Raw genomic sequence first — 21326 nt, 5'->3', positions numbered from 1 at the left:
TGGTTACCGTACTAAATGTTTGCGTTGGAGTGCTCATCGGACCTGGCTAAGTTATGTGGATTAAATCGGAAGCATGCTGCATTTGCATATGACTGGAAGAGATCGTAGCGACGGTACTGAGATAGCTATGACGAGGATGGATGTTGTACACTACGCTAGAACGACGTAAACTAATGTCCGAAGCGAGGACGTGATAATGATAAACGGAACACAACGTACAACTGCTTGCAATTACGATCGCGAGTAAAATACCGTCCAAAATGCAGCGAGCCTTGAGCTTGATTAATCGCGCCTCCGAAGAGCGTAGACGTTCTCGACACGAATGTACGTCTGAGTCCGTGCCTCCAAGAGCTCAACGCGAGCGTTCTCCTCGACTTCGTCGACGACTTCCTCTGAAAGCCCACTGCCGAGGAGGAGTGGCCTGCCAGATCGTAGAAATGCCTGTCGCACGTCATGAGCACGCGAACAAATTGCTTGTCACACCGACTAACCAATATATCGTCCCTGAACACATGTGAGATGCGATTCTGGCGGATGGTTGCGGCATCGGTGCCAGCTCTCCAAGGGGATGTCTGGAACCAGAACTCCCGGTATACAACCTCCTCGAACACGGGGCTTTGCGATACCCATCGACGGAGATGGTTCGCAGCGTCTGGTTCCCCGCCGTTGCGGTGAACGGCGTCGTGGCACAAGTTCATCCACTGTGCGAGCCACGAAACCCCCTCCGTGAGGATCGGGTTTTTGTCGACTCCGTAGACACGGAAATCAAACTCGGTAAGGTCGAGGAGACCACCCAAGCGCAGGCACTGGCTCATCTGATCGACCAGCCCCTCGTAGTCCCGGATCTGAGATCGAAACAAGGGTCAGCCACGAAAGGTAATCAATTAGATCGGGACGGAGATTGCGGGGTAGATCGGGGGAAACGATCTGCGCGGCTCGGGCCCGAAGGAAGACCGCTTACCCCAGATGAAACAAGGCGGGCGTGGACGACGTTGAAATCGCCGAAAAAGTGTTGGAGGCCCAGGTTGATGTCGTCGACCTCGCTCCTGTGGGCCGGCGAAGGAGCGTGAGCAGATCAAGTTCTGATTAGTCAGAGAAGTGGATGGGAGTCGCTAACCTCATGTTCGGCGGCATGTTGCTAAATAAGGCAAGATGTGGTCAATCCTCCGCGGACCAGCGGGCGTACGGACGGATTGGGAAGGACTCACAGTGCCTGCATGGGAACGAGGTCGACTGCGACCGTGCTGCAGTGCGGGAAGTCCCGCGACACATCAAGTATCCTGGCGACGCGTCAAACGAGTGCATGGCCACCGACACGGCATCACTTACCAGCTTCCACTTCCACAGCCCAGATCCACGCATGTCTTGGGCTCACCGGGCGTGTCGTCGGCGAGGATTTGCGCCAGTGGCGGCGGATACTTGCCCATCACTTCCATAAAGATGATGTGTTGTTGGTCTACAGACAGCGAGTGAGCAGGGTCCGAATGCGAACGACGCGCTGTATAGGGGCCAGACGCGTCCCAACCTACCAAGGCGCTCAAACTCCTCGTCGTCCGCAGGTAAGCGGTATACCTCCGAGTAGTTGTTGATGCCCCTTCCATACTCACGACGATATGATGCGGCGCGGAGAGAGCTCGTCATGGAATACACCGAAGGCGCTGGGGACGCGGACCGCATCTCCAAGTCGTGAGAGGTGGCGGAGGTGGCTGCACTGGGGAAGCGGGTCGAAGTGGACATCACGGAGGACGCGTCGCTCTCGTCCTCGAACGGGGGGAACGCGTTGGGCATGGCGGGGGGTGCGTGTACGGCGTGCATGTGGCGGGCGAGGGCAGAGAGGCAGAGGGGCTGGGCGGGGACGGCGAGGAGGCGATTATTATATAGTTCCTACTCATCCTGCGAACGGCGGAGCATGGAGCTGCGACCGAGCTACCAGACACCCGCAGAAATCGGAAGGCACGTGGCACGAGCGCCCGCCCAACAGGCCTCTGATTGGCTGCAGCTCATCTCCGGTCACCGACCAGCAGCATGTTGATGGGCCGTGGCCCTATTGCCGACTCTACCCTTCCCAGTTCGACTCTCCTCTGTCGCAGAATACATATCTTTTTAAAGTTGCCTCTGACACATCTTTCCTCGATCCCCGCGCGTACTCCGCTACGCCCACGCTCCGTCCTCTCGCCAGCCTGAGCCCTTCTCTCTCAGGGCTCTGCCTGCGTTTCTGACCTACTGTCGCGCTCGCCGTGGGTCGTCCTGCTCGGATACGGCAACCCGTACATCCGTTCTGTGGCTCACCTTCGCCCGCCATCCGCAATGTATGACGCGCGAGGCAAGTGGCCCTGATCAGAGCACTGACCGAGGTCGGGCAGCATGTCAGTGGCTGGCCGCATCCGCAGAATCCCGCTGCACTGGCGGGTATGGATGGGCAGGCCGTGCACCGTCTACTGCCTCAGATGATGATGCACGCATGGCAGCCTCATCGCCGGCGGATGCGGAATTACCGTCCTTCTCTCCCGCACCACCACCAGCTCTAGCGTTTCCAGTCAAGTTGGCTCCGCTTCTATCTACGAGATTAGCTGCACACGCTGGCAGATCCCTCGTTTCTATCTCGACTTTCTCGCGTTCTACCTCAACGACCCTCGTTCATTTGCTGGTGTCTTCGCCGCACCACTCGGGCCACTCCGCCGACGGGCGTATCACCGCGATTGAGCCGACGGTCATTTCACAACTCGTCCCCCTCACAGCATACGAACTCACCAGCAAACGGAGAGATCGAAGCAGCGATGCGGCTTGCCCATTAGGTTCAGCCGCCTCGTTAACAGCGCCATGCCGTGCTGATTATGTGATCTCTGTCTCGTGTGTATGGCTGTAGTAACTGTCGGTGACTTGGACAGACGGGCATCTGCAGCCCTCGCGAGCATGTTCAGAGCTAGTATTGCGCCGATGCTGCGTCGTCCCTGCCGAGCTCGTTCGGGACGGTTTGAATTTCCACACGGATCGCGCCGACAAGGCCGAGTCCTCCGTTCATCCAGTTTCAAAAATCAATATAGGCAGCGAACATCTTGCTCCAATTTGCTACACCTCTAGGCATGGAGCATCGGCCCCCGGCGGTATCAAGTACTGAGTAAGGTGAGTGTCGTTCAGTATCAAGTCTGTCAACTTTTCTGACCGTCTCGAAGCTCGAGAGATCCAGACTGCCTATTGTCTCCTTCCCGCTTCGGAAGCGACGTGGAAGTAGCAAGTCCAATACAAGTCCGAATGGTATTAATGAAATGCGTCGCCGGGTTTTCCCCCCGGTACGTCTGTACACTATCTTGGCTTACAAATTTTGATGTTGCTTACTACCAAGAGCTCGACCCTACGGCGGATCGTATGCAGTACCGGCGAAGCCCCCACCGTGCGTACTCAGCCACAACTTGAACTCCGAGAAACCGGCATGCCATCCGCGCTCAAGTCACTAAACCTCGCGATTCCCAATCTCGCAGATTCCTTCAATCGACGCCTTCCAGAAGCTCCCCACACTTCAACACGGTCCTAATAGGCGGCGGCGGACCCAGGTGCCCTCCGTTTGGGTTCGCGCTCAGCTCCTAGCGCTCCGTTCTCGGCGAAGAACCGTTGGCAGCACGAGCCCTGCTCGCGGCGGCGTGTGTGGCCCTCCACCGGGATCTCACATGCACAGCTCATCTATCTGTCGAATCTGGCAGAAGGGTATAGCCCGGGCCGGCCTGGGGGTCCTCCACAGCAGGTATGTATACAGTACAGACTTAGGGTGCGCGCGATTCCGAGTCTCTCTCACCTTGTGCACGTTGAGTGGAGGGTACGTGGCGTTGTTCTTGAAACTACACCCGCGTCACCGTGCCGCCTTGCCTCAAGTCGGCGATGCGGAGCCCTCATCGGCGGGGCTCTCCTGACTTAGTTGGTGCACGATGGTCCACCATGGTCACAGGTCGAGACACTAGGTGAGTGAGTCACCCCGGCTTCGACATCAGGATCGTGCTGTAGACTACTAATCGGGCAAGCTTCGCCACAGTGAGCCAATTTCAGTGCGCGTTTACTCTTGCGTCGTGCTGCAGTTTGAGATGCGCGGATTTCATGCTCCTCTCCGTGGACAAAGTAGGTCAAGATTAGACTTGAACCAGATTCACTTCAGATTTCCGGAAATGTCGGACCACAGCCGGAACAAGACCGACACACAATGGAGCTCATGGGCCACGGGTCCGACGCAGCCGTTACTAGACAAGACAACGTCGCCGGAGAATCCTTCGCGCATCCCTGCTGAGCGTCCACCTTCTCTCGTGCCGCGGCGCCTCATGGCATTGCTACGGCATGCGGACGATGCCATCGGCTCGTCCTCCGCCGGTACGTCTGCTCTCCTTCAGAGACAGGTCTTGACAAGCAGACTCACAATGACGGGACTCACATGAGGCCTGTAGGGTCAGCAGCTCGTGTCAGGGCCGTGCGAGTCGTAGCCACTTGACCAAGTACCGTGGGGCATGGCCCTCGCCTACTCACTATGCGACATCCACTACGTATACATCCGGAGAACGAGGCTGTCGAACGTCGCGCCGCCGCATCTGATTTCTTGCTTGGAGCCTGCAGGCACCGCAGGATACCCGACAAGATCTCGATCATAAGCCCTTGCGTAAGACCGGCCCGTACAGTGGTCGACGAAGCTGGCTGCCGGTGCCTGCGTGCGGTGCACCACTGCGAGCATGCACCGTCTCAAACTCCGTGCCATTCGGAGACGCTCCCGGCGGTACCGCCGAGCCGAGCCGTCCATAACAGGCTCGCTTGCCATGCAAACGCACCGGGACAGGGGATCCAGCTCTCAGCCGACGGTAGTACGCGTCAACGTCAACGAGGCAACGCGCTAGCAATTCTCCCGGCCCCGCTTGCGCTCGCGAGGCGATTCGGTGCGCAGTGCGCATGCGTGTCCGAAAATAAGAGGAACAGACCGCTCTGGGTCAGCATGAGACCGGCGGACCCACTGCAACCCGTACTTGCGGGGGGTGCGGCCTGCTACGCTACGACGTCTTTGAAGCGGGAGCGGTGATCCCACGGCTGGCGCTGATCCCCCAGGGCCAGGACGGCGTGACCGTCTCGAGGGATTCCTTTGCGGCCGGAGATTATCGGGCGGACCCGCCGCCTTCTGAACCGGGCATGCGGAGATGCATCTTTGATGGAGGGCATACTGAACGCCGACGGGCTGTGGAGCCGTGCCATAGCCTAGGCTATGAAGCGTGGTGCGGGTTCGTGCCGATATGACCATTGACCTTCGTTTCTGAACCATAAGCTTGCTTTATGGATCCGCGATGCGGGCTTCTCTCCCGAGACTCCTTGTTTCAGAGCGTGGCGGTCGAGGCGTAGCTACGACCTGCGGAAGTTGCATTTCCGATACCTCATTGCACCACTATAATTTCATACACTCGACAGATAGCAATACAATATAGTGTCCGAGAGCCAAGCAACTGGGTCAACTCTCAGTGCCTCACCGCGTGCCCTACGAAGGCCCCAACAAGATACTCACAGTAGCAAGAAGGCCCAAGGTCCCGTACATCGGTGGTACAGGCGGCCTACGCCGTATGCATCACCGCTTCTTGAGGGCCTCAAACCGCTTCGCCAACGCCTCGAACTCGTCCACAGGCGCCGGGGCCTTGGGCTCGTCGTCGTCCTCCGTTGGGGGGAGCTCGGGGAGCTTGGGCGTCCGCACGCCCGCGCTCCTTGCCTCCGCCGAGATCTTCTCTGCGCTCATGGGTGATTGTGCCGCCGGGGTCTTCTCCATGCTCGATTCCTGCGTGCACGGCCGCGAGTTAATAACGAACTGGCTGTTTGAATAGACGCGATCTGGACGGGGGGACTGACCTTCACTCCGCCTTCGCCGCCGGTATCGTCGCTGTCGCTTGTCGATGACGGTGCCGTCCACTTGACGCCATACCCCTTCGCGATCTCCGCGAGATACGCGTCGACCAGCTCGGGCGCGGGCGTGAACACGACGAGCTTCTTGGCGACCTGAAAGGAGGACGCATCTCGTTCAGACTGATCGTAAGCCCTGCGTGTCCATTGGCCCGGAGCTCACCCGTTCGTTCACGCAGCCGTCCCGGTTCTCCATGACGCCGACGGAGAATTCCCGCCCGTACTTGTGCATGAGCATTTCGCGCAGGACGTGCAGTTCTACATAAGCGTCGTGGTGTTGACTCGTTAGGGGAGCCAGGACAATAACATCCGCAGCTGACCTTTGAGCTCGGTGCGAGGGGCGGCGTAGACGACGCTGCAGACCCCCTCGCTTACTCCTGGGTCAGGCTCCTTTGTACTAGTCCAGGTGATCGATGGTCAGCGTCGGTAAGATCACTGGGACCTGCGAGACGCGAGATGCGGGTCGGCGGACTTACTTCTGATCGAGGAGGGAGAATCGCGCGTGCAGGAGCTCACAATAGAGCTCCAGGAGCTCGAGAAGCTCGACATAAATGTCTTCATGAATGACTTTTGGGCTCTGTCAACCGCCGATCTCGTGGAAGGGGAGCCTTGCCACGCACTGTTCTCAACCTTGATCCTCGCGGTCTCGATCTTGCCCTTCTCGAGGAGCAGCGCGATATCGCGGCGCGCGGTCTTCGCCTGCGCGGACTTCTTCTCTTGGAGGGTGCGCAGTCTTTGAATGGCCAACCTGGCAGGCCGATCGCTCGCGTTGAGGTACACACGGACGGCTGTGGAGGGAGGGTGCGCACCGGAGTTGGACCTATCCCAGGATCGCGGTCAAGAGGGACGCTCGCGGGCAGAAGGGGGCATCCCTTGCCTTTGCTTTCGCCGACACCCAGGGCGCCATCTGGTCAGGAGTGGGCGGCGGAGGAGTGCTGGTTGTGGAGGATGATAATATGTACGTACGCAGATGCTGCCTGTGGAAGCTTGTGCGTCGCGACCGAGGCGGAGACGCCCAAGATTGCGTCCATCAGATGGGCCCGGCGGGGGACGGCTATGGCCGGTGGCCCGCGCACAGCCGGTGCCTGGCTTTGTCCCTTCGTGGCCCCGGGGAGCACTCTCAGCTCATCCTGCTCTGTCTTGTCCGTCTTGTCCGGCTCCCACAGTGGCGCATCCTCATCTTCGTGAACGGTTTCAGGCCATCTTGGTGATATCATGGTCAGCCGACGACCTCGTCACACTGCACTGTCGATACATCGCGACGGTGGCTTCGCGCACGGTCTGCCGTCTACCGTCTACGTCTGCCCCATGCAAGCCTGGCTCGCGGAGATTCCATCCTGTTCAAGTACTACTAGTGTGTATCGAAGTACATACATCAGTGGCAATGCACAGCGTCCGTCGAGCTGGATACGGGTGTCTCGCAGCGTGATCGCGGGCGTGATAAGGATGGTCCGGTGGGAGAGCCAAGGTGTGATATCCCCAGCCGCGTCTTTGCTTGCGACCACTTAGACGACAAATCGACTTTGCTCCTTGTTCTCGCAGTGGCTCGAGCTCATCGCAACATACCTTATGCCGTACAAGAACAGTCAGGCGGGCATGGTCATGATGGTCTGTGTAGTGTGGATGGCATGCAGTAAGTACGTCGGCGCGTCGCAGTGTTGTGCGGCGTCCGATGGGAGCGTCGGTTTGTGTCCGGGGATGTCAATATGCCCTCTGGTGTTGCATCGTCCGTGGGGGGATGCGGCAAAGTGTCGCCGCTTGGCGTCATGTCCATCGCGCAAGTTGGATGAGAAGGGTCCGGACGGCTTAACCCCAAGTGTTTGTGATATGATGATGGACTCATTGATCACTCGTCTATTTGTCTTGGCAGAGTGAAGGGTGTCCTGGGACTTGAGCATGCACTTGTGTGCCACAGCTGAGTTCATACACTGACGAGGAGCGTGTCTGCGAGCGATGGTACCGCCACAGCTGTCGAGTGGCCGGCTGGGTGTCCGATCAGGGAGTACCTGGATCTGGCGTGGATCTGGGCTGATGATGGTCGCGGTATGGTCGTTCAGCCTATCTGCTACCGCCGGTCTCGCCCCTCCTATAGGCCACGGCCGACAATGGTCGCCCTGCCGCACACGGCACCGAGTCCGTTGCGAGAAATCACTCGTCCGCCTTGATCTCTCACCGCCGTCTCGCTCTTGGTCGACCCAGGCGGACACGGGCACCTGCAGGTTCAGCTTCAGACTCATCCTCGCCCGACGCCCCCGCTGCAGTGCTGGTCTCTGAGCTGACTTACTGTACATACCCCCACGCGCCATGTCAACTGTCTCTCGCACGCAGTCAGTCAGGCGTGGGGGTGCGCTCCCCCGCCTCTGGATTGACTCGTCGCCCTCTAGCTATCAAAACCAACTCTACACGCCTGCTTCCGCATTACCCTCCGCAAATGTGGTTCTGAGTGGTGATACCTCGACCACCTTGACGGATTCGGCGTCCACATCCAGCGCGGAGGCATTCCAAGTTCTGGCCCTCTATGACTACGAGGCCGCAGATACCGATCAACTGTCGTTCAGGAAGAACGAGGTTCTGGAGATCATTAAGCGCGAGGATTCGGTGAGTACATGGAATGTTACGCGTGTTGTAGGGTGCCTTGCTCAGACTGTACGCGATCCGTAGGGCTGGTGGGCTGCTCTACGCCCGGGCGACAACCGCGTCGGATGGATACCTCAGGCCTTTGTCGAACCCATCTCGGAGAGGATCGTGCACCAACTCCGCGTCAAGGACGATGCGCGGATCATCTCCCCCGCATCGGACCTATCATCGAGGAGTGGGACGCTCCTCAGCACGCCCGACAGCGAAGCTACAGGGCTGCAATGGATGCCATTGACGGAGGGCGACCAGGTGCGTCCCTCTCTATTACATCGTCTCGCGATCGCTCAGCCTCGTCCCAGGCACCAGTGCGACTCTTCGCCGGATCCGACACCAAAGGCGCCCCCTCGCTCTTCAGCCCGCTCGTCCCTCCTCACGAAGGCGTCGACGACGCGCACTCCGAGTCCGACGTCGACGTCTCCCCCTCGCCGGCGGGCGAGCCAGCATCCCCGCTGCCCGCCACCGACGCGCCCGACGAGCCGCCCCCGGTGCCCTCTAAAGACGACCGGACCCCGCTCAAGCTGAATCTCAAGCCGACGCAGCCGCTGCAGATCCAGCGGCACTCCTCGCCGCTGCGCGCGTCCCCCGCGCTCATCGAGTCCTTCGACCACGCGCGGAGCCACTCTGACCCCGTCAGCCCCGTCGTGACGCGCCAGCTCCGGCGGCGGCCCGTGCTCATCGACGACCGCTCGTCGCTCAACCGGCTCACGACGCTCTTCGAGTTGGAGAACGCAGCGGACCTCGACGTCCTGGTGGGCAGCCCCCTCGCGGGCAGCCCGCTAATGGGCATCCCCATCGTGGCGAGCCCTGCGTCGGTGGACTCGTTTGAGACGCTGGTCCCCGGGAATCGCTCGACGACGCCGAAGCTGAGCTTGCCGAGGAACCCGTTGCATCCGAGGGCGCCCCCCGTGAGGCAGGACACGAAGGAGTCGAGGGCGCGCCTGAGTCCGTCGCGGTTACGGCCGGCGGAGGAGCAGGATGAGCTGCTGCTTGCGGAGGATGGGAGCGTGGTTGCGGGCACCCTGCCCGCCCTCATCGAGCGCCTCACACTCGACACGCATGGTAAGAGACCTCCGGATGCATCTGCGGTATATGGTTGTTCACCCCTCACCGTCGCACGCAGATCCAGTGCAGATGCGCAACTTCCAACGCGCGTTCTTCATGACGTACAAGTCGTTCGCGAACGCGGACGAGGTATTCACGCTGCTTGAGGACCTCTTCCACACGGAACGCCCCCCAGGCGGGAGCCAGGAGGACATCGACCTCGACCAGTGGCGCGAGCAGCGGCTCGAGCCCATGCAGCGGCGCGTCCTCTTCATACTCAAGATGTGGTTCGAGGAGTACGGCATGCTCCGCGACGAGCCGCACATCGTTGGCCGGCTTGTGGAGTTCTTGTCGTCGCTCACCTCGCCGTTTATCACAATGGCGAGGAGCATGCAGGACTCGCTGCAGCGGCATGTGAGTTTCCCCGTTCTAGTTATCATCGGGATATCCTGAATATGTGTTCAGCTGGGCACGAAAACGCCTCCCACCCCTGTGACAGGCAGGCGCAAGCTCAAGCGCAAAGCCTCTAAGAACGACTTCGGGCGTCTAGAACCGATGGCTGTCGCGAAACAGCTTTGTGTCCACGAGCACCGGCTGTACGCGAAGCTGGAGGCTCGGGAATGCTTGCACTGGATGAACCCGAGCGAGGCAGACGGTATCCCCAATCTGACTGCGTTCTGCATGGCGCGTGCCAGATTGACTGGTTGGGTGAGAGCGAGCTTGCTCGGCGTGGACGGGCTCAGTCGAAGAGCGGAGATGCTCGAGTTCTGGATACGCGTTGCGGAGGTGAGATGCCCCGTCGTGCGCAGTCGAATTGATACTCAGGCGTGTTCATCAGCGCTGCAAGGAGCTCTGCAACTTCTCATCACTGAGCGCAATCACAACGGGCCTTTCGGATCCCGCGATTGCGCGGTCCCAGTTCCTGTGGGCCCACTTACCACGCGGGGTGCAGCAAGAGGCGACGGCGCTGCTCACCGAGCCCGCCGGTGACCAATTACCCTACTGCGCACAGCAAGAATCCGTCCACGGGCCGTGCATCCCGTACATCGAACCGTACCTCGCGCTGGTCGCGCATGTCAGCGAGCACTTCGCGGACACGGTGCCCTCGCCGGAGACGGAGCAGCAGCTGATCCACTTCGCGAAGCGGGAGAAGTGGTACGGCGCGGTGCAGGAGATGCTCCGGCACCAGGCGCACGCGTACGACTTCCCCGAGGACGCGCAGACTGCGGAGTTCGTGGAGGCGAACGTGACGAGCATCGCGCAGGACCAGCACTTCGGCGCGCTGCCCCACCAGAGCGAGGCCGACATCGCGCATCTGAAGAGAGTGCTCGAGTCGCTGCCCTAATGTGGCCCCCGAGCGAGCGCAGGGGAGTGTGGTTTAACTTATTCTGTTAACATGGCGAATATGCTACTGCTTGGAAGGATCACTCGATACACTCTTTCTCTCTCCATGGACTCGTCAAGGACATGATCGTCTTATCCCCGGATAGTCTGCATACTCCTGAGGCTCTTGCTTCATCTTGGTAGCCATTCACCCACACTATTTTTCTCCATTATCGTCGAATGCAACCCAGTCTCTTGCCCAAATGCGACATGAAACGCTACTGCAGCGGAGGAACATCCATATAATACTGAGAATACGTCGGTGTGAACCTATAGTACAGAAAGTAGTAGAACAGTGTGAACGTGTGGTCTAGCAAAGCGACGGCGTGGGTAAGCAGAACGGAGGACGACCGACCGGCGCGCGCAGGCACCAGGGGCAGCTAAGAAACGCTTAGCAGTTGCATGGCTCGTCCTGACCGGGAGCGCCGGCGGCTTGCTTGTTCAGATCGACGCCAGTTCTCCCCGACGGGCCTGCCCGGCCACCTGCTCTTGCGGACGCCGGCGTGTTCTGCGGCAGCTTCTTGGCTGAAGATTCGGTGAGTGGTGGCTGATCGTACGACACACACGGTGATACCTACCAATAGCGGCGAAGATCTCCTGCACACCCTCGCCAGACTTCGCACTGGTCTCGCCCCACATGAGACCCTCCTCGTCGGCATACTTCTTTGCCTCCTCCTGCGAGACCTGGCGTCGGGCAGACAAGTCGGCCTTGTTGCCGCAGAGTGCGATAATGATGGAGGGGTCCGCTTGACGTTGGAGCTCGCGGATCCATGAGCGGGCCTTCTCGAGAGATGCGGACTGAGTGATGTCGTAGACGACTACTGCGCAGTTTGCGTTGCGGTAGTACATAGGAGCCTGGTTGGTGATTCAGTATCTTGCGCTATTGGTCGGCGCAGACGAGATGACATACGAGAGACTGTGAAGGGCATGAGTAACAACGACATTGTTGAACTTGGTGAGGCACGCACCTTATACCGCTCTTGACCAGCGGTATCCCTGCGTCCATCATTAGGGAGGTAACAATGATACGTTCAGTGGCCGCACAAACCAGATCTCAAACTTGACTGTTGTCTGGTCCTCCAGCGTAACGGTCTGCGTCAGAAAGGCGGCTGGATTGCGCTGAGTTGAGCCGCGACCACGTTGTCAAAACCCCCAGAGCACATACCGCCGATGGTGCTTTCCCGGTAGTCATCGAACTGGTCCTTCACGAAACGCAATACCAGACTGCACAACGAAGGCGTTGAGGCCGGTGGCATAGCGTATAGACGGCACAACTCACCTGGACTTGCCGACAGCGGACTCCCCTGCACACACGACCACAGGTTAGTGAGTGCCGTGATACCCAGCACGAGCTCACGCACCAAGAAGAACAAGCTTGAACTGCAGCTGCTTAGACATGGCGGGGAGATGGATATATGAGTCTGCAGAACGTCTGGTGCGATATGGCCGCGGGGCGCAGCGTCAGCGCGCGGTGCACCCTGGTGCACCTCGAGGAGCCAGCTGAAAAAGGCAATTGTCCCACGGTGCTACGTCGGTATGCGCCGACCAGTTTTCGCTTGTTTTCGCTATCGCCCAACTATCGCCCCCTGTATTCCGACCGTCACTGTCTCGCGGACGTGGCCATCTGCTGTCTTGCTCCATCTCCTGCTCTGTACCTGTTGTGAACAACGCCTGCTCCGTATCGACCCAGTCGAGCAACTCGGAAAGCGTGCTGGTCACTGAGCTTGAAATCAGCCCTGAAGTACATCGCTGAGATCGCACCCCGTCCTTTCGTTTCAACGCCAACATCAAAGCAGCCGTGTCAATGAATCGCTACAATCCTTATCAAAACCCGTACGAAAGCCCGCAGCCACGAAGAGGCGGCCCCCCCAACGGGTTTGGGCCTGACAGATCACACCGTGTCGACTCGGGTGGCCCTCCTCGTGGTAGAGGGTTCGGTCGTGGCCGCGGCCGAGGTGGAGGCGGTCATCATGGAAGTCAATACGGTGGCAGTCATGACGGGAGTTATGCCTCATACGATCAAGGTCCTCCGCAAGGGGACATGGGGGGCTATAACAACAGCTTCGACTCCGCCCCAGGACAAGATTCCTTCTATCAGAATGGCAACTTCGATGCGAGCGGACCTGGACAGTATGGTCAGGGCTACAATAATTATGAAGGTGCGCTCAGTTAAGTCATGTTGAACACCGTTTTAGTCACGGCTTCGAGGCCGGTTGGAGCACCTCAGGGACCAGCTTGAGTCGGCCTGCCTTCATGCCTCGTAGCTTACATGCTACGGAGATGTTAGCCATGGCGTGAGCTCTCCTTACGGGCAACAGTCTGTTAGTCCAGTTCCGTCCAAAGCTCCCAGTCCTGCCCCGTGTCCTTTTCTACGACTGCTAGGACATCGGTTGCAACGCAGCACGATCGCGGTTCTAAGCTGAGGTCCTGTGGCGTTCCCGTAACCTGCCTCTGGCTCCGAACTAGTCAGCATCCGCCCAAACCCCTTCTTCACATTCGTACTTTGCTCGGCATTTCCAGCCATGGTATGCATGACAGTGTTCTCACCTATTGAATTTCTTCGATAGACGATTCAGGTGGTTATGATCAGGGTGGCTTTGGAGGGCGTCCTAAACGAACCCAGCGTCCAAGAGAGGAGAAGGTGGTAAATGACTCAATAATTGAGGATCGCATACAGCGAGAGCGCCCTTGTCGTACTCTCTTCATTCGCAACATTAAGGCAAGTTATGTTCGGGGTCTCGACCGAGTTCTGGCCGCCTTTGCCTGAGTTGAGCTGATCAAATGACCGGTCAATACACAGTACGAGACGAGCAGTGACTTTGTCCGCGGCTTGTTTGAGGAGCATGGCGAGATCAAGACGTTCTTTGATCTGATCGCGAACAGGGGGATGGTGTTCGTCACTTACGTGAGTCGCCCATTGTGGCTTTCCTTGTGAGTATGCGTCAATAACTTCTTGGATCTCTAGTATGATCTGCGCGCCGCAGAACGAGCAAGAGAAAGACTGCAGGGCTCGGAGATAAGTGGTCGTCCGGTAAGTTTAGTGTCAGCCATGAGGTTGGCCTCATTGCTGAGGATTCGAATGCAGATCGACGTGCATTACTCGTTGCCCCGTGATGACGGTGGCAGAGGAGCTGAGAAGGACAAACAGCAAGTAAGCCTGACAGTAGCCTGCTCGGAGAGCCGAAATCTCAATTGCTGTCCATACAGCAGCTGCAGGGCACACTGATAGTCACCTTGAAGAACTCGGCTTCAGGACAGCCGATCGATGACAACGAAGTCCGTCGCAAGTTCCAGCAATTCGGTGATGTCAAGTCTGTGAGGCCTGCGCCGGGCATTGAGTACGTAAAACAACGCAGTGGGGCGAATATCGCTGATCCTCGTGTTAGTTGCCGCTTCGTTGAATTCTACGATACGAGGGTGCGTCTTGTCCGCTTGACAGTGAGAAGATCCTGAGCGTGTATCGACAGGCATCCGATGAGGCCCATGATCGGCTACGCCACCAAGGGCTGCAAGATGGCGTAATGGAGATAGTCTTCGCAGCTGCTCCAGAGGATGACCAACGGGGTGCTTCGCCTAGGTGAGCATGGGTCGTACGTCTAGGGACCCTTCTGACGAGCTTCCCTGGCAGGCGTGAAGAACGAGGCGGATACGATCGCGGACGCGACTGGGAAACACCTCCGCAACGCGGTCGCCGGGGTGGCCGGGGTGGCGGTCGTGGCAGGGGCCGCGGTAGCTACGGAGGGGATGACTGGGATCGTCGAGGAGATTGGGGCAGAGATCGCGACAGAGAGCGAGCTCCTTATGAAGAGGATTACTCTGGTGGTCGTGGTGGCGGTAGAGGACGTGGTGGCGGTTATGGTGGCAGGTTTGACAGCCGAGGACCCGGTGGATATGGTGGACCCGGGCCGTCCAGTCCTCCTGGGCCACCGCCTCCGAGCTACGGCGGTGCTCCGCCTCCATCCTTCACCCAGGCACCCCCACCAGCTCAGGTCAGTTATCAACCTTTTCGGCAATGCTGGTGTTGCTTACTACTTTGGCGCAGCCCGTCGATGAACGTCTTGAACGTCTTGAGCAAGCTAAGAAGGTTCAGCAGGTAAGCTCACGTTCATCAGCTGTCGGCATCATGATGCTCATACCGCCCGCGTAGTTGCTTGCAGCATTGAAACAACCTGGGGCAACGCCCGGTGCCCCGGGCAATGGAGGAGCGCCTCCTCCACCGGGCATGCCACCGATGCCCCCACAGGCACCGCCCGGGGGCAACCACTACTATGCAGCACCCCCATCTATGCCTCCCTTCCCCCCTAATGCGCCTCCGCCCGCTTCAGCGCCCAATGGCTATCCAGGGATGAATCAACAAGCTTCTACGCCACAGCCTCCGCCTGCTGGTCTAGCCGGCTTGGCCCCGAACCTACTTGCTCTGCTGCAACAAAATAGCCAAGGCCAGCAGCGTTTGCAGCAACAACAGCAGCAGCCACCACCGATGCCGTATGGTATGCCGCAGCAGCAAATGATGCAGCCGACCCCGCCGCCCGGTATGCCTCAGATGCCTCCCAATACTCAGCCGAACTATCAGCAGCTCATGGCGTACCTGGTAAGTGTATACCAGATTCAAGAGAGTACCAGCGCTGACTACCGTGGCAGCAGGGACAAAAGCACGGGCAGTGACCAGACACGTCGAAGCTGGTTGGTGGTCCGCCTGCGCGCAAACTTTCAACTTATCTTATTCTTAGTTCTCATTACTGTCCATAGCTTTCTTCGTCGCCTCTGGGTGCTGGCTTTTCTACTCGGCCGAACTGTCTGAGGTTTCTGAAGTTCGCGGACGTATGAAGTATGCAGTAACTTAGTTGTTGCCGATGTTCTTTTGTCTCAGTAGTAGCTAGCTGTGACATGCGTACGTGGTGTAGGCTGCAGGAGTTGACCCATGTTCCTCCCACTGCGTCGCGGCGCGGACTTGTAGGGGTGGCTGGGGGCCTCGACGCGTCCGCTACGGGACGCGCCTGTGGCGCACCAGTCTAAGTACCACCACCTCTCCCGCATCGTCGCAATGCTCAACTTGTCCAACCTCCGCAACCTTCTGTCGCAGGTGCTTGCTCTACCCGAGTTGCACACGGTTGCCCTCTTTACCCCGGAGGGCCAACTGGTCTCGTTCGCTGCGGATCCGCACAGGCCGAAGGACAACGTACGCGTCATCGTCGGGTTGGGTGGGGAGGTGTGGAAGGAGACGAAACAGCAGGGCGTGGGGATGATCGACAGCGAAGTACGTCGTTGCCTGTTGGCTCTAGTAGATAGCTTATATGGGCTGCCTATCAGCTAGGACGCGTTGTCGTGCTGCCAATTGACGAAGAATACGATGACGCCACGGAGAATGGCACAAGTGACAAAGATCCCGTCATGCTTTTGGCTTTGAATGCTACCACATCTGTATCTTGGGATGAATTGGAATTCAAGGTGAGACCATTTGACTGCTCCAATGGCATCCACCAACGGTCTTTACGAAGGCACGAGAATTGGTGAAACACTTGCAGAAGCCAGTTTCTGAACTGCGCGGACGTCTCGCTGCTGCGCCTGTCCTGCACATCAACCCACGATCTGAACGCACAGCTCGGTGATACACGACATGTAGGCCTCACACTCTTGGGGGTGCGCAATCGTTCGCCTGTGGCTACAGCAATGATGTATGCGATGACGGCACGACAGAACATCAGGCCAACCCTCTGACAGGAGCGATGCATCTCGGCCAATGCGAGACATTGCTTTACTACCACGCCCGCTTCACTATGGAATTTGCGACCTTTTACAGCGATACTATGCAAGGAGTGGATTCGATCTTCGAGGAGAGCTCACGTCTAGCTCACATCCGTCTCGTTGCCTACCGAGTGTATCCGAACGAATATTTCTGTGTCCGTAAAGGCCATATGGATGCCACGCAGTACTGTAGCAATACAACGAGTTATTTGGACAGTTGCGGGTAACAGTGCCTGGATAGTGCACCGTTTCGGATAAACGGCCAATTTCCCGGTTACAATTTCAGGAGGGATCTGCGTCACAGCGCCCGACGCCTTCGGGACGCTTAGCTCAAGCTTGTTCGTTCGCCTCCGAACCCATCCCTCTCTGTCCCGGTCCCCGACGCGCTGCCATAGCGTCCTGCTGGTCATGCGACGCTGGTCTGCACCAAAAGTACGCGTATCTGGCCCAAGTCCTAGTCGAACATGCGCGGTCACGCGGGCATGCCGAAAATACAGCGTACAAGCTCAGCAGCAAAGATTGCTTCCAACGCAACATGGCGAGCCCACAAATCCCGTACCGCCACCCCCTAATGCGCAGCCCAACCCCAATCGTCCAGACCCTTACAAGTTGCTAGCACCGCAACTGGAACATCTCCGCCAGACACTACTCAACCTCTTGGGTTCCGCACATCCCGGGCTCTCCGAAATCGCGAAGTACTACTTCCTACATCCTTCAAAACAGCTTAGGCCTCTGCTTGTGCTGTTGTTTTCGCAGGCGACCAATGGGCTCGGTGGTGGTTGGCACCTCAAGCAGTGGGCGGCGGAGTGCGAGGGTGCGGGAGGGCGAACAGAGGAACTGGACAGACCACTCACGCGAGCGGACGTGTTGAACGACTTCAATCCCAACATGTCCGACCACACTGCGTCTTTCGAGACGTCCTTTACCGTCAGAACGCCGCGGCCACCGCGCCAGCCGCCTCTACCGCCTCCCGAGGCAACGAGCACCCATGCACCGGCACTCACGTCTCCTCTCTGCCTGCTCCCAACCCAGGTTCGCCTCGCACAGATCGTGGAGATGATTCATGTCGCTTCCCTTCTACACGACGATGTGATCGACAAGTCGCCGTTGCGCCGTGGTGTAGCTTCTGCTCCGGCGGCGTTCGGGAACAAGCTCTCCGTGCTGGCGGGTGACTTCCTCTTGGGTCGCACCAGCGCGGCGTTGTCGCGTCTCGGAGACAACGAGGTCGTTGAGCTCATTGCCAGTGTCATCGCGAATCTTGTGGAGGGCGAGATCTTGCAGCTCAAGTCCGTTCATGGCGAGGAGCTGGGTCTGAAGGGCGCACCGAGCGCGACCGAGGACTACTTCAACATCTATCTCCAGAAGACGTACATGAAGACGGCGAGCTTGATGGCGAAGGGCGTACGAGCAGCTGTAGTGCTTGGTGGGTGCAGGGAGGGCGAGGTTTGGAAGGAGGTCGCGTATGCGTATGGCCGCAACCTTGGTATTGCGTTCCAGGTATGTCTCTCTTGCCCGCACAATCTGCTAGAGACTTACCGCCAACATACATAGCTCGTCGATGACATTCTCGACTACGAGTCCGGAGAAGCAGCCTTGGGCAAGCCCGGAGGAGCCGATTTGAAGTTAGGCCTCGCGACAGGGCCCGCGCTGTTCGCTTGGGAGGAACACCCAGACATGGGACATCTCATCAAGCGAAAGTTCTCCCAAGACGGTGACGTCGAACTTGTGAGTCCACTCTGGTCTTGTGTGCTCGAATCCGAACTTGATAACTGATCATGACAATCATCTAGGCTCGGGACCTCGTGCGACGGTCTTCGGGCGTCGAGCGCACTCGCGACCTCGCGCTCAGACACGCAGATAAAGCGCGAGAGGTGCTAGCCATGCTCCCGGACAGCGACGCGAAGGGTGCGTTGGAGGTCTTGACGGAGCGCGTGGTGAAACGGACGTGGTAGTGAGAGACTATCCACGGAGCGCCAGCCACCGATACTATACACGGACGTTATATTCTCTACACCGCCCGGTAACCTACTCCCACCTCGCTCTATAGCCCGGTTTGTCTTTCTAGACGGGAATGGTCAGCTCGGGTGACTTGCCACTGAGAATTGCATGCGCCAGTGATGTTGCGGCTTGTGCTTGTCGGGGTGTCAGAGGGTACGGTTCGCATGGGCACCGTCACGGCTCAGCCTGGCTCAGTTCGTCTTTTTTTCGTGGTCTCCCAACTTCGTCCAGGCCACGACGAGCATCGCTGTCTTTGGCAAGCGTGAAGGTCAATCTCCCCTTGGATACGATCTTGAAGCAACCGGCAAGCACTGTTCAAGCTCGGAAGACAGCTCAACATGGCTAGGACGACAGCTCACAACGCACCATCCGCCCCTCGCAAGCGGGCTCAAGCCTCCAAAGTTGCCTCCGAAGCTCCAGCGGAAGAGAAGAAGATAGGTCGGCCGTCCTCATCCGGCACGCGCAAGCGAGTCAACATCGATAGCCTGGCTGCGCGCCTGGGCCCCGAAGTGGTCAAGGAGTTGGAGGCTCTGATCATCCCCGGCAGCAAGGAGATGCCGTCCTTCACAGCGCGGCAGGCCGTCCAAAAGCAGTTCAACGTGAATCGGCGACACATCTACGACTGGTACCATACGAAGGGACTCAGAGTGGCCAGAGAGGAGACCCGCGCTGAGGAGTTCACGCCGGCGCGCCCTCAGGTAATGGTCTTCTCCTCTCGTCTTCAGGACCTGGCATGACTGACATAAAGCAGAGGGAGTCACGACGCCGCGCTGGGGAGACTTCCACGCCAGACATGACCTTCGACGCCAGCGAAGATGGCGACAGTAGCTTCTCGAGCCCGAATCTCCTCTTGACGCCTGCGCAACACGGAGCCGGTCCTGCTGGTGCATACGGAGACTATGCGCCCTTCGCAAGTGCTGGCGAAGGCACTCTGAACACTTGGTACTACTACTACGGCCCTCCTGCCTCTGGCCGGCCGGAGTTCCAAACCAAGCAGCCATACGTGACGTCCACAAGCACCACGCCTATCATACCTGCTACTGTGAAGACTCCGTCGCAAGGTGGTTTGGGAAGCTCTGGTTCTGGTCAGACACTGGAGGCCGCAGAAAGCATCCAGTACGCGGGGCGCTCTGCAGCTCATGAAGAAGACGAGAACGTCGAACCGGGCCTACCTCCGGATCTCTCTGGTTTACTGTCTGGCTCCGAACGGCAAGCTCTCTATGACAGTCTCTCTGGCATTCTGGGACCTCCGAACGGGTTCGAAGAATCTGTCGGCACATACAAAGCATATATGCAGCGCCAAAGCCAAATTTACTATGAGAGTCTCTTGCCTAGTCCTGCGCCGTCTTCGCTCGTTGGCAATTACGCTTCTGCAACCGCAAACCCTTCCATTCTGCGCGCTTCGCAGACTGGACTAGGCATTGGCTCGCTCGCTCAGCAGAACGTTCCTGGCTCTATTGTCCCCGCACCGTACACCATGCAACCACTCGTCCTGCCCCTGGCTGCGCATGGGACTTCTCAGTATCAGCAAGACGAGACTTGGAAGCCGAGCGGCGGATCTACGCCCGCTAACTCGAGCACTGGTCCCCCTTCCCTTGGCTATCCTGAGACGCCGTCTTCCGCGAGTGTGACTCAGTCCAGCTTCGGCACTCCCCATGGCTTCGCGCACGCTGGCACCGCCCTCGAGCTCGGCGATATCCTCGAGAGTCCGCTCCTCAGGTCCCGCAACCCGAGCTCGGTCGGGCATGCGCTGTATGCGGTCAACCCTGTCCAGGCCCATCCGTGGTACCCCGCTCATGCGTACGTGGAGATGGTTGGACATCAGGCTGCGAACCCTGTCTATCACCCTGCTATGCCGGCTCGTGTCCCGACTTGGCAGCCTGCGTATATGCCACCGGTTCCGACCGTCTCTGCGGCCTCTACGTCGGGTGGTCAATGGGAGCGCGGGCACTTCATGGCGATGTTACAAGATGCTATACCTGCGCCTGCGGAGTCTCCGGCGATGAATCAAGAGATGAACAAGAACAAGAAACAAGACTCAGCTGGGCAACACACCAGCCGGACGAGGACTGAGTCTCGCGGGATGTGAGGCGCAGACGTCAAGTGCCCATCCCCAAACATCGTATCTCGTCAACCCCTTCCGACTGTCTCATGGTCTGTTATCCTCGGATGTTATTACGCGGTATCCTTCGCTTGCCTTTCGTCGAATTAGGGTATGTCTTCATAAAACTCGTCGTATGGTTTCTTTGGCCCTCATGGTTACAGGAGTAACCTTGGCCGTTATACGATTTTTCTCTCGAGCTGTTCTTTCTCCTCTTGCACTGTACTAGCGGACATGTCCTTCATTGGGCGTGTGTTCCTCGTAGTGTCTATTGTAATGTCGTCCAACGATAATGTCAACATAGGATTCGTTTGTACGGCGCTGGTACCGGCCGTTTGGGCACTGTTGCCGACGATATGTGAGTGTGATTCCGCTCCTATTCATATGGTGCACTCAACTTGAAGGTGCACCGTGTCGATGTTCCTCACGCATGCGTTCATGCTTCTACGCTGCATAGGTCGCGATGCGGCAAGGCTGCGGAAGATCCACCTTCACATTTCGTTTCGCTGTTCGC

The 21326-nt window shown here is 58.5% G+C and overlaps 8 protein-coding genes across 8 annotated transcripts; 5 read left to right on the top strand and 3 right to left on the bottom strand.

Annotated features, from left to right (window-relative positions):
- Positions 1-51: 51 nt before the first annotated feature.
- Positions 52-1927, bottom strand: C8Q71DRAFT_757733 (uncharacterized protein). Its single transcript, XM_047923700.1, has 7 exons — positions 1530-1927; positions 1330-1456; positions 1209-1280; positions 1118-1138; positions 962-1046; positions 492-845; positions 52-441 (listed from the first exon to the last, which is right to left on the bottom strand). Exons 1-7 carry the CDS (start codon positions 1813-1815, stop codon positions 283-285), a joined length of 1104 nt encoding a protein of 367 aa, XP_047779493.1. The 5' UTR covers positions 1816-1927; the 3' UTR covers positions 52-282.
- A 3420-nt stretch (positions 1928-5347) lies between these two features.
- C8Q71DRAFT_757718 (DUF292-domain-containing protein) lies at positions 5348-6908 on the bottom strand. Its single transcript, XM_047923699.1, has 8 exons — positions 6785-6908; positions 6717-6727; positions 6528-6655; positions 6384-6474; positions 6228-6304; positions 6071-6165; positions 5857-6003; positions 5348-5785 (listed from the first exon to the last, which is right to left on the bottom strand). Exons 1-8 carry the CDS (start codon positions 6812-6814, stop codon positions 5582-5584), a joined length of 783 nt encoding a protein of 260 aa, XP_047779492.1. The 5' UTR covers positions 6815-6908; the 3' UTR covers positions 5348-5581.
- Positions 6909-7889: 981 nt separating this feature from the next.
- C8Q71DRAFT_757711 (ras GEF) lies at positions 7890-11179 on the top strand. The gene is made up of 6 exons (XM_047923698.1): positions 7890-8505; positions 8569-8793; positions 8844-9603; positions 9665-9999; positions 10051-10371; positions 10424-11179. The coding sequence occupies exons 1-6, from the start codon at positions 8212-8214 to the stop codon at positions 10928-10930; spliced, it is 2442 nt and encodes an 813-aa protein (XP_047779491.1). The 5' UTR covers positions 7890-8211; the 3' UTR covers positions 10931-11179.
- On the bottom strand, positions 11180-12509 carry C8Q71DRAFT_757709 (GTP-binding protein RAB5). Its single transcript, XM_047923697.1, has 8 exons — positions 12330-12509; positions 12248-12272; positions 12134-12192; positions 12017-12077; positions 11937-11964; positions 11879-11884; positions 11547-11823; positions 11180-11493 (listed from the first exon to the last, which is right to left on the bottom strand). Exons 1-8 carry the CDS (start codon positions 12364-12366, stop codon positions 11360-11362), a joined length of 627 nt encoding a protein of 208 aa, XP_047779490.1. The 5' UTR covers positions 12367-12509; the 3' UTR covers positions 11180-11359.
- Positions 12510-12541: 32 nt separating this feature from the next.
- C8Q71DRAFT_595977 (uncharacterized protein) lies at positions 12542-15734 on the top strand. The gene is made up of 12 exons (XM_047919590.1): positions 12542-13136; positions 13536-13687; positions 13769-13873; positions 13934-13999; positions 14054-14119; positions 14179-14306; positions 14355-14385; positions 14436-14545; positions 14597-14957; positions 15011-15061; positions 15116-15559; positions 15613-15734. Exons 1-12 carry the CDS (start codon positions 12773-12775, stop codon positions 15631-15633), a joined length of 1899 nt encoding a protein of 632 aa, XP_047779489.1. The 5' UTR covers positions 12542-12772; the 3' UTR covers positions 15634-15734.
- A 278-nt stretch (positions 15735-16012) lies between these two features.
- On the top strand, positions 16013-16577 carry C8Q71DRAFT_707072 (uncharacterized protein; the record flags this gene model as incomplete). Its single annotated transcript, XM_047920538.1, has 3 exons — positions 16013-16225; positions 16279-16416; positions 16467-16577. 3 exons carry the CDS (start codon positions 16013-16015, stop codon positions 16575-16577), a joined length of 462 nt encoding a protein of 153 aa, XP_047779488.1.
- A 390-nt stretch (positions 16578-16967) lies between these two features.
- On the top strand, positions 16968-18846 carry C8Q71DRAFT_757693 (terpenoid synthase). The gene is made up of 3 exons (XM_047923696.1): positions 16968-18210; positions 18265-18438; positions 18504-18846. The coding sequence occupies exons 1-3, from the start codon at positions 17122-17124 to the stop codon at positions 18663-18665; spliced, it is 1425 nt and encodes a 474-aa protein (XP_047779487.1). The 5' UTR covers positions 16968-17121; the 3' UTR covers positions 18666-18846.
- C8Q71DRAFT_757691 (uncharacterized protein) lies at positions 18847-21129 on the top strand. Its single transcript, XM_047923695.1, has 2 exons — positions 18847-19409; positions 19463-21129. The coding sequence occupies exons 1-2, from the start codon at positions 19050-19052 to the stop codon at positions 20798-20800; spliced, it is 1698 nt and encodes a 565-aa protein (XP_047779486.1). The 5' UTR covers positions 18847-19049; the 3' UTR covers positions 20801-21129.
- The last annotated feature ends 197 nt before the right edge of the window (positions 21130-21326 follow it).

This window comes from Rhodofomes roseus (genome assembly GCF_022264815.1).
Source record: "Rhodofomes roseus strain CIRM-BRFM 1785 chromosome Unknown C8Q71scaffold_9, whole genome shotgun sequence".
NCBI lineage: Eukaryota > Fungi > Basidiomycota > Agaricomycetes > Polyporales > Fomitopsidaceae > Rhodofomes > Rhodofomes roseus.
This window is presented reverse-complemented; position numbering and strand designations above follow the sequence as displayed.

Excerpts from the sequence above, each read along its gene's own strand:
- C8Q71DRAFT_757709 (XM_047923697.1), bottom strand. The coding sequence starts at position 12,366 with ATGTCTAAGCAGCTGCAGTTCAAGCTTGTTCTTCTTG. Across the intron at positions 12,193-12,247 it reads TCCGCTGTCGGCAAGTCCAG|TCTGGTATTGCGTTTCGTGA; the intron begins GTGAGTTGTGCC and ends TTCGTTGTGCAG. Across the intron at positions 11,965-12,016 it reads ACAGTCAAGTTTGAGATCTG|GGATACCGCTGGTCAAGAGC; the intron begins GTTTGTGCGGCC and ends TGATGGACGCAG.
- C8Q71DRAFT_757718 (XM_047923699.1), bottom strand. The coding sequence starts at position 6,814 with ATGGCGCCCTGGGTGTCGGCGAAAGCAAAG. Across the intron at positions 6,166-6,227 it reads CCCTCGCACCGAGCTCAAAG|AACTGCACGTCCTGCGCGAA; the intron begins GTCAGCTGCGGA and ends ACGCTTATGTAG. Across the intron at positions 5,786-5,856 it reads GCGGCGAAGGCGGAGTGAAG|GAATCGAGCATGGAGAAGAC; the intron begins GTCAGTCCCCCC and ends CCGTGCACGCAG.
- C8Q71DRAFT_757693 (XM_047923696.1), top strand. The coding sequence starts at position 17,122 with ATGCGACGCTGGTCTGCACCAAAAGTACGCGTATCTGGCCCAAGTCCT. Across the intron at positions 18,211-18,264 it reads ACCTTGGTATTGCGTTCCAG|CTCGTCGATGACATTCTCGA; the intron begins GTATGTCTCTCT and ends CAACATACATAG. Across the intron at positions 18,439-18,503 it reads AAGACGGTGACGTCGAACTT|GCTCGGGACCTCGTGCGACG; the intron begins GTGAGTCCACTC and ends ACAATCATCTAG.
- C8Q71DRAFT_757711 (XM_047923698.1), top strand. The coding sequence starts at position 8,212 with ATGTCAACTGTCTCTCGCACGCAGTCAGTCAGGCGTGGGGGTGCGCTC. Across the intron at positions 9,604-9,664 it reads CCTCACACTCGACACGCATG|ATCCAGTGCAGATGCGCAAC; the intron begins GTAAGAGACCTC and ends CGTCGCACGCAG. Across the intron at positions 10,372-10,423 it reads TCTGGATACGCGTTGCGGAG|CGCTGCAAGGAGCTCTGCAA; the intron begins GTGAGATGCCCC and ends CGTGTTCATCAG.
- C8Q71DRAFT_757691 (XM_047923695.1), top strand. The coding sequence starts at position 19,050 with ATGGCTAGGACGACAGCTCACAACGCACCATCCGCCCCTCGCAAGCGG. Across the intron at positions 19,410-19,462 it reads TCACGCCGGCGCGCCCTCAG|AGGGAGTCACGACGCCGCGC; the intron begins GTAATGGTCTTC and ends GACATAAAGCAG.
- C8Q71DRAFT_757733 (XM_047923700.1), bottom strand. The coding sequence starts at position 1,815 with ATGCACGCCGTACACGCACCCCCCGCCATGCCCAACGCGTTCCCCCCG. Across the intron at positions 1,139-1,208 it reads CTCGTTCCCATGCAGGCACT|CAACATGCCGCCGAACATGA; the intron begins GTGAGTCCTTCC and ends TGCCTTATTTAG. Across the intron at positions 1,047-1,117 it reads AACATGCCGCCGAACATGAG|GAGCGAGGTCGACGACATCA; the intron begins GTTAGCGACTCC and ends GCCGGCCCACAG.
- C8Q71DRAFT_595977 (XM_047919590.1), top strand. The coding sequence starts at position 12,773 with ATGAATCGCTACAATCCTTATCAAAACCCGTACGAAAGCCCGCAGCCA. Across the intron at positions 13,874-13,933 it reads GGATGGTGTTCGTCACTTAC|TATGATCTGCGCGCCGCAGA; the intron begins GTGAGTCGCCCA and ends TTGGATCTCTAG. Across the intron at positions 14,000-14,053 it reads CGGAGATAAGTGGTCGTCCG|ATCGACGTGCATTACTCGTT; the intron begins GTAAGTTTAGTG and ends ATTCGAATGCAG.